General features: G+C 35.7%; 1 protein-coding gene across 2 annotated transcripts in view; it reads left to right on the top strand.

Moving 5' to 3' along the window:
• The first annotated feature begins 1,396 nt into the window (after positions 1 to 1,396).
• The window catches only part of LOC127999613 (ras GTPase-activating-like protein IQGAP1), a 48,953-nt gene continuing 40,664 nt past the window's right edge, over positions 1,397 to 9,685 (top strand). Inside the window, exon 1 of one of the 2 annotated variants that reach the window (XM_052592197.1) lies at positions 1,397 to 1,736. In XM_052592197.1, coding sequence (XP_052448157.1) covers positions 1,655 to 1,736 — 82 coding nt within the window. In that variant the 5' untranslated portion in view covers positions 1,397 to 1,654. The remainder of the gene's footprint in view (positions 1,737 to 9,685) is intronic. The other variant, XM_052592199.1, reaches the window with a different exon arrangement.

The following is a 9,685-nucleotide window of genomic DNA, read 5'->3' as shown; positions in this document are numbered from 1 at the left end:
ATACATTAGAACACTTATATTGACTGCTGTCATATTTTGTGAAGGTAATAGAGATGTGCTGTGAAAAGTGTCTGTGTCTGTTAATATTAAGCAAATCTTTATTAAAAGAAAACAAACACTGACTGTTCTTACTCATTTGTGTACATACATACATAGGTTAAACTCACAACAATGAGCCATAGGAAAAGTCTGCAAATATGAACAGCAGAGACAATATCAACCACAAGTTTAAATATTCATAAAGGCTGGCCACATGTACGCCTGTAGCAACTGATCTGAAAGTTTTATTTGATGAGGCTGATATATTCAGAGGTGGAGAAAATGTATGTTTATATTATGCCATATATATATATATATATATATTAAAGAATCAGCCCCTTTAAAATAATCACATTTAGTTGCTTTACAGTCTGAAATGTAGACGGATAGTTTTTGTTTTATCCAGCTGTATTTTTTCAGTGCAACTTATAGCAACCTAGTGAAAGATGTAACACCAAAATGTCAAAATAAACAGACAGCCAAAAAAAAAAAAAAAAAAAAAAAAAAAACTGAATCACTGAGTTAAAAAAAGGATCACCTCCTTGAGTAGTTTTTTTTTTAAATATATATATATATACCACCTTTGCTTTAATTACAGCCTTTAGTCTAATGGGTTCTGTCTCTACTAACTTTGCACATCTAGACTTTGCAGTATTTAATAAATCCTCTTTGCAGAACAGCTCAAGTTCAGTTTAATTTTAGTCTGGACTCTGACTAAGCCATGCAAGGACAGTCACATTTTTCTCCTTCAACCACTGTGATCAGTTTTGCTGTGTGCTTTATGTGCATTGATGATTTGTCAAAATTACCCCATGCTGTGATGAAGTCTGCGTTGGTTCTTTAAATGTAGTACAACACTGACATCTGCAGGAGATCTGTTGCACGTGTCGGCCTATACATGAGTAAAATATAGGATATGAAATATACCACATACCAGGCATTCATACACACATTAAGTTGGGCCAGATATTTATGGTAAATTATGAATTGGTTGTGAGTTTCACAATTGTCAGAGTGTACACAAGTAACGTGTTTCTATTAATTTATTAATTTATTTTATTTTTTATATTACTTAATGATTTATAGCCCAGCGAATACATTTTATTTAGGCTATTTATTTTAGTTTTATTTGCATTGTTTTATAGTACAATCTAATTCATATTCGTAAATAAATAAAAACTCCACATTAAACTCTACACGTATAACTTATCATTTGTTTTTCTTCAAGTCAAGATTGTTATCTAATAACAGAATCGTCCCCCTTACTACATTAGTTTACACAACAAAGAGTAAGCATGCTTTAAGTGTGAGATCAGGCAGAAATAGTGTAGATCAGCTGAACACGGTCCGCGGGTGAGGTCAGGTGAGGTCAGGTGGGCGTCGCGCGCCGCCAGCAGGTGGAGTCGCGTCATTCAGCGTGAGCAGCGCTTCAGCACGAGCTCACACACAGGGGCTTCCATCAGGTTGACAGGCGAGGGAATAGTCGCAGTGACCGAAGCGCTTCAGTGCAGATGGGCACGGCGTTTTGCTGGGGACCAGTGCTATGACAAATGTAGATTTCGTTTTGCTCGCTTGAGAAAGAAGTTTGAAGTTTAGGAAAGTCCGAGCGTAGTTTATGGTGGAGGCTCTGCAGAGTTTCAGAGGAAGCAGGATGTACCATGAAGACGGCGCAAACTCTCTCAGACCACGATATGGATGTAAGTAGAGCGACTTCACTTCATGTCAGTTATGAAACTACTCTATAAATATGAAACGAAATGAGTGTTAATTGAATTTGGACAGTTGGTCAGCCAGAGTATCTGCAACAGTGATTTGACATCTGTCATCAGTGAAGTGGATGTTAGTTTGGTGCACATGTTCATGCATAATATTGAGGAAAATGATTATTTCCTCAACAGTATGCACTACACATGTTAATATTATGCATATGCATGTGTGTGTGTGTGTGTGTGTGTGTGTGTGTGTGTGTGTGTAAGTGTGTGTAAACAGTGATATTGATTATAACTGTTATGCAGATCTGGTTGCTGGTATGTAGAAAGTTAAGCAAACAATGATAGATACGCAAAATGTAAAAAAAAAAATGTTATATGTCTAAATCTATAATTTAACCTCCACTTATATTTCTGTCAAACCCACTTCCCATTTTTCAATCAAGAAGCCATGGTAATGTGCAAACTTCTGTGAAACAGTGCCTGAGTACATGAGACATTATATTGTGTTTTGGGCCTTACAGATACACTCTTTACAACTATTAATCGTCTCTGCCCAGTGCTAAATACACGTTTTATCTCTGACATGTCCTTATATATTATGTTGCCTAAGAAATGTGTTTGTGTTTCTTTGGCATTAGATCTCTTGCAGTAGTCTGAGCAAAGAGGAGCTCCATGAGAGTTTTCTCCAGTTAAACATTACCTCTGCCCTTTGTAAAAGCACCTGACAGTCTGTACAGTGCAGATATTTGAGGAATTCTGTTGAAGGAGTTTATCTGTGCAGGTTTTATTGAACACACACATTGCACCACGCTGGTAAGACACTGTCTTACTGTGTATATCTAGAATGATGAAGAATGTTTAAGATCCTGTCTGCATATAGCAGATGCTTAATTCTGATGTAAACTGCTAGTTGGTTGTGTATCAGAGCCTGCTAGTTTGAGTTTAACTCCACTGCATCAAATCAAGGTTGAGAGATGTACTTGCTAACTTTTTGCCAGCTCATTATATGGAGTTTACTTAACTCGTGTCAACACTGGCACAGAGATCACATTCCAGCTAAACTGCTGACAAGGCCTGTGGTTCCACGCTGCTGATTTATTTTTGTTTACATGAGCCTGTTTTGTTATTGATTGCCTTTTTTATTCACAAAAAGCTGAATTTGGATATGGGAAAACACAATCTCTTGCTTCACATATTGAATTTAACTCCTTAAGCTTTAAATAACTATGATGTGCTATGCTGAAGATACCCCACAAATAGTTGGAAGAAATTCTGCATCACAATTGATTCTCTTCCATCTTGAGGACTCTGACACACGTATTTTTAACACATCTTTTTAAAAACGGAAGTCATCTTGAAAGTAAGGAAATGACATCATATGACTGAAATGCCCTACACTCACTGATCTATTATGGAGATATATAGATCAGTGCCTACCCTGCGTCTTATTATCATATGAGGTAGCTGTGACCCATGTTGGTTTGAGAGATTGGAGACGAACAGACGTCCCCCTCACAGCCACTAGAAGTGTGGTGCGGTGGCTGACGCAGTTTACACTACCGTTCAAAATTTGGGGTTGTTAAGATGTTTTCGAAGGAAGTCTCTTATGCTGACCAAGGCTGCATTTAATTGATCGAAAATGCAATAAAAACAGTAAAATACGATTTAAATTTGAAAATATTTTTTTCTCTATTTCATTTTTATGTATATATATATATATATATATATATATATATATATAATTTATTATTTATTCAGCAGCCGTTACTCCAGTCTTTAGTATCACATCAAGAAACATTTCTTATTATCAGTGTTGAAAATATTTAAAGTTAAAAAAACAGCATTCGTTTGAAAATTGCCAAAAGGAAAAGTATCTACTGTCACTTTTGATCCATTTAATGCATCCTTTCTAAATAAAAGACCCCAATTTGTTTGTATAGAAAATTGCTTCTGTTAATAATGTTCCCAAATCATTTCTTATCCAACAACAGGTAACTGAATCTACTCTACTGATCTTTCCTCAAGTGGCTGTTGCACTTTGCTTGTTTATAATATTTAAAACGCAGAAACACATTTATGAGAACCCACTTTTGTTGCCATGTTTTCCAAAAATTGAGTTTCATGTCTGTGGAACAGAATGAAGTGATAAGGCTGACCTACGTAATCAAACCCCACAGAGGTTAACTGGCAAGCCTGAGCCTGTGTGTCAGGGGGAGAAATTTGCAGTGCTGTTTGCCATTACAGAGTTGGATCTCATTTACTCGAACAAAGGCCAGCATGGGACTGTGTGTCAGCAAGCTTAATTATTACTAGATGAGTGAGGATTGTGAAAACACTTCGGTAGCTGGACACAGTCTTGTGCTCTGTCACATGTAGAAATGAGCTTCTCATTGCTTGTCGTAGCATCACAAGTTCTCTTCAGATTTCTGTTTAACTGCACTGGTCTTTGTTGTCATGCTGTTGCCTTTTTTCGTGTGAGAATGGATGTGACCTACTTCACCAAGAGTCATAATATAACAAGTGTTATTTTTGACTATTTTATTAAAGTTTCAGCTGGGGCTCAGCAGGCTGTGGAGATACACTGTATAATTCAGTCAGGGGATAGGTGATCGTATAATCAAATAACTTATTAAACCAAGTGATGTGAGTGCTGCTACATCTGCTACTGCCCTGTTTTCAAAATCAGTCATGAGTTCTGTGGTAAACGCTACAGATTGTAAAGTTCTTTCTAGATGGTGTTTTGATGGTGAGATGTGGTTGACAGTTGATCTGTAAGCACGTCATGCTGTCGTGTTCAGTCACGGCATGTGGAACGAGGGCAGCACATCATCTGACACAACATCAGCTTTGCACAGCTTCACTAGCTTTCATTTTTAGCGGGGTCATTTCAAAACAGAAACTCATTCAAGATCTAGGCCTGGTTTTACCCAGGACTGCGCATGATTGTGTTGGTTGCATCATGTGATTGGTGAGTGTGTTTACAGTAAGAGGCAACAGCAGCTCCATGCCATTGAAATAAATGATTAAATAACAAGATAAAGTAAATGTCTAAAAAGTTATGCAGTTCACAAAATTCTGTAGATCATTATCAATATTAGGTCAGTTCAGTTTGAACATAATTCCATCACTCTGAATTTGTTTGTGTTGATTGCATTTGATAACATTTTCTTATTTATTATATTTGTTCAATCAACTATTATTGCTAGTTGGAACCAAGAGGATATGGTGTGTGTGTGTGTGTGATACAATGGTACATTTAAAAATGAAAGTTTTAGTATTAAATAAAATGTGACATCATGTGACATTTATTTGAAAGTATTGTAGCACAAACACACTCCATTCAAAATATTTGACAGAAATATACTACCATTCAAAAGTTTAGGCTCCGTAATTTTTGTAATTCATTTTATTCGTCATGAATGCTGAACTTTCAAAAGAAATCAAAGAATTGTAAAAAAAATAAAATAAAATAAAAAATAATAAAAGGTCACGGTTTCCACATATATATTTAGCAGCACAATTGATTTTCAACATTGTTCATAATAAATAAATGTTTCTTGGCCAGAAAATCAGCATATTAGAATGATTTCTGAAAGATCATGTGACAATGCAGAAAAATGACATTATGGGAATTAACGGGAATTTACCAGAATAAACTGGAAATTTGCTAAATTGCAGGAACTGGGGACTTAAATGTAGTTGTGAAAAATTCTTGCAGCATAATCTTGGTTAAAACAACTTGATTTAATGAAATTTCAGTTTAATTTCTTCCCTACACATTGCTCGATCACGTGCACACTTACTGCAGGGCTATTGAGGCCACACCCCCTACATGCACTGTACTCTCCTCCATAACATGAACAAATCATTTCTTAAATCCTCCACACAAAATATCAAAATCTCCATCTTGGAAAGTATTGGTGTAAATTACATGAATATTACAAAAAAAAAAAAATTTAAACTGACTTGTGCTGTGTGTAGTATACTTTGCAACTAAATCAGGCTATACTATTGTTAATATATATATATATATATATATATATATATATATATATAAAATCTTGTAAAAAAAAAAAAAAAAAAAAAATATATATATATATATATATATATATATATATATATATATATATATATATATAAAAACACTGACTGAACTAACCATAGATTGGAACAAATATTTAGGTGAGATAATAATAAATGAGATGTCTAAAAATGACCCTCCCCCATACACACACTCTCCTCTAGTCACCTAAGAGGGGAATTCCCCTCCATTTTCTCTGAAGACACACTTGCTGCATTTGAGCCCAACGACTACATCTAAGTTTTGATGTTTTAAATATATTTGATCTACAGGAATCAAGTTTAAAGGGGGGGGGGGGGGGGGGGTGAAATGCTATTTCATGCATACTGAGTTTTTTACACTGTTAAAGAGTTGGATTCCCATGCTAAACATGGACAAAGTTTCAAAAATTAAGTTGTACGTTTGGACAAACGGTTTGTCACAAGTTTCGGAAAGTTTTTTTTCGAGTATGGCTCTGTGTGACGTTAGATGGAGCGGAATTTCCTTATATGGGTCCTGAGGGCATGTCTGCCGGAAGAGCGCGCGCTCCCGTAGAGCAGAGCAGAGACATTCACTTTTCAGAGCGAGAGACCGAATTGTCACAAAAGAAGTGTGTTTTTGGTTGCCAGGGCAAGACAACCCTGCACAGATTACCAAAAGAGAAACAGCTTTAAGGGACCAGTGGATGGAGTTTATTTTTACAGAGCATCAACGGAGTTGTGCAAGTGTTTTTGTTTGTTCCCTGCATTTCGAAGATGCTTGTTTTACAAACAAGGCCCAGTGTGACGCCGGATTTGCACATCGTTTATTTCTTAAGGATAATGCAGTCCCAACGAAAAATGGTCACGATCGTGTGTTGGAACCGCAGGCGGTGAGTAAAACTGCTTCAAATATCTCTGTGTTGTTACCTTGCTATCGGCGTGTAAGCACATCAAGTAAACAAGATGCGATGTTGGCATCAAACTGCACTTTCCACATGTACAGCTTAAAAAAAAAAAAAAAAAAAAAGACGACATAAAGTGGAACTTAGTCATTTTCCAAACCCGCTAAGCAAATATACAGTTTCAGTACATACCACATGGAGACTTCGTTGCTGATGCTGCTCTTGTTGAATTTCAGCCTCTGGATCTGATTCTGGATCATAAATATACGCTGAATCTGACTGTTAGCCATGGTTTGTTTTGGATGTTTTTTTCCTCACGGTAATGTCACAGCTTCCAAACGCTCTCAACGCAAAAGCTTACTCATGCTCGTGATTCTTTAGCTCCGCCCACACGTCACGCCTCCAGACGCTCGTGTTTTTCCAGGAAAAATCGGTACAGACTATCTTTCTCTTATGAATATAATAAAACTAAAGACTTTTTGGAGTTATGAAGGATGCAGTACTACTCTATAGGTACTCAAGATTAACAGGATATCGAGTGAAAACAAGTATTACACCCCCCCTTTAACTAGTAAATACCAAAAAGTGTTTTTACAATAGATAGTTTGCCTGTAAAATCAAGATATAACAAAACTAAGCTATAAACAAGCTCGAGCTCTGATGCTCTTACTGCTAGCCAGTTTTACAGTACAGTTTGACTCCTAACCCTAAGGTGGTGGGTCTGAGTCTCGGGCCGGTGATACCACGACTGAGGTGACCTTGAGCAAGGCACCGAACCCCCAACTGCTCCCCGGGGCTGTATGTCACATCACTATTTGATAAAAAATACAGAACAAAACAGTAATATTGTGCAGTATTACATTTGAAAATAATGGTTTTCTGTTTTACATATTACACTTGCCGATGGACGGTGTTGGCGGTGTTAAAAGAAAGCATTCACTATAATAATAATAAATAAAAAAACCTCTGCAAGCACCGTTAATAAATGCCAATTTATAGTGTTTTTATTTTTATTTTTTTTAGAGTACTGACTTGTCATTTATTTAGGCTAAGGTCATTTTGGAAGTTTTTATTTTATAAATGTTTCTTGTTTATATGGTTTTATCTTATTTAAACTTTGTGTAATTTATTTAGGCCTATGTTATTTTCTTATTCATTTTAATAACGTTCTAATATTGGCTAGGCAATAAACGTTCAATGTTTCTTATTTATCTAGGTCCACAGTTTGCAGATTTTCAGGCTTTTCAGCTTATACACGGGGGCATTTTTATTCGTTATATTAATAAAAGTTCTGTATTTAATATCTGTGAGCTTTTTTTTTTGTCCATTCAAGCAATTGACGCCAAATAGCCAATTGCCGGCAATTGCGAAAGTGAATGTATAATGCGCATGCATTTATAAGCTATTTAAAAATCGAGGAAGAGGGGAAAAGTGGACTCAAACACGGTGATACCGGTATTAACGTTGTTGTTACATGTCGATTAACCGGTGGGAAATTTGCCTTACCACGGCAACACTATTACATATATATATATATATATATATATATATATATTGAAATAGAATGTTTTTCTGTGACAGTGCTTCTTCAGAAATCTTTCTAATATGCTGATTTATAATCTTACATTTTATAAACTGTAGTGCCAGTATTTTTAAATTTTTTTTCTTTATAAATTAATACTTTTATTCAATAAGGATGTGTTAAAGGGTTAGTTCAGCCAAAACCAGTCTTCTCTGATATTCTTCTTTACAAATCCTCGTATTGTACTTATAATTAGTGACCATTGTTTTGTTTTGATCTCTCCACTGCGTTTCTGCGTTCGTCACTTTTGAACAGCGCAAGTGCAAAGCTGACCCCATAAGTCATTCCCCAAGAACTGCTTCGTCTAAAACTGTGAGCACAAGCTAGATTAAAATTATTAATTTTTTAAAATAACTCCAAATGAATTCGTCTGAAAGAAGAAAGTCATATACACCTAGGATGACTTCAGGGTGAGTAATTTATTAAAGCTTAATTTTCATTTTTGGCAGAACTAACCTTTAAAATTTATAAAAAGTAAAGACTTCTATTGTTAGAAAAGATTTCTATTTTGAATAAACACTGGTAAAAGCATCAAAGATTTCCCTCCAAAAATCCAAATGTCATTGTGTATTTTTTTACATGCATTTGAGCCTATGATCAAAATTTTTTTTTATATATATATATATGTTTGTATGTGTTATACATTTTCCCAAATTTCCAATTAATTCCCACAAATTCCCCAAAATTCCCATGTATTCCTGGTAAATATCAAATTTGCAGTATTGCCAAAATTCCCCAGACGAAGTTCCCATGGAAATTTACTGGAAATTTTCCACCCCTTTGCAACTCTAATTTGATCAAATAATCACAGCCTGGAGCATAAGAGAAAAATTTTAACAAACCCCAAACTGTTTCTCAGGACACCAGTGTGAACTTGAGGAATCCACATCCACTAAAATCACTTTGAGACCAGTTATTTAAAGGTCATTGCATTGCAAAAAAATGTGAGCAAAGTTAGTTCTATGAAAAACTTTCATTCCTCACGTGAATTAAGTGACAGTTAATGGCATGTCATCAAGTATTACTTTGGCCCAGTTACATCAAATGAAGACTGATCAACCACTTCTTGTGACAAGCTTAAGTGATATGCAAGAAGATGTCAGCTCTACTTAACCAGAAATAAAGGGAATGCCTTGAACTTGGCGGTGCTGTGAAGATGTAGGGGGCGGAGAGCTGATGTAGTAGCAATCACATAAAGGTCAATCACAAATGATTTTGTATGTAACAGTACTTGACAGCTGACAGCCGCTAGACGTGAAGGTGTTGCCATCTGATTCTTTCACGTCTCACTGACAGTGATGAAAGAGATGCTGATTCGTTTTTGCACGTGTGTACTGTATATTGTGTAAAATTCCTCAAGCATACACATGCATTCAGTGTTTTGTCTGGTTGATCTTATAGCTGTTTAA

This window comes from Carassius gibelio, chromosome A5 (assembly GCF_023724105.1).
Source record: "Carassius gibelio isolate Cgi1373 ecotype wild population from Czech Republic chromosome A5, carGib1.2-hapl.c, whole genome shotgun sequence".
NCBI lineage: Eukaryota > Metazoa > Chordata > Actinopteri > Cypriniformes > Cyprinidae > Carassius > Carassius gibelio.
The sequence above is the reverse complement of the archived record's forward strand: the minus strand, read 5'-3'. Positions and strand labels throughout refer to the sequence as shown.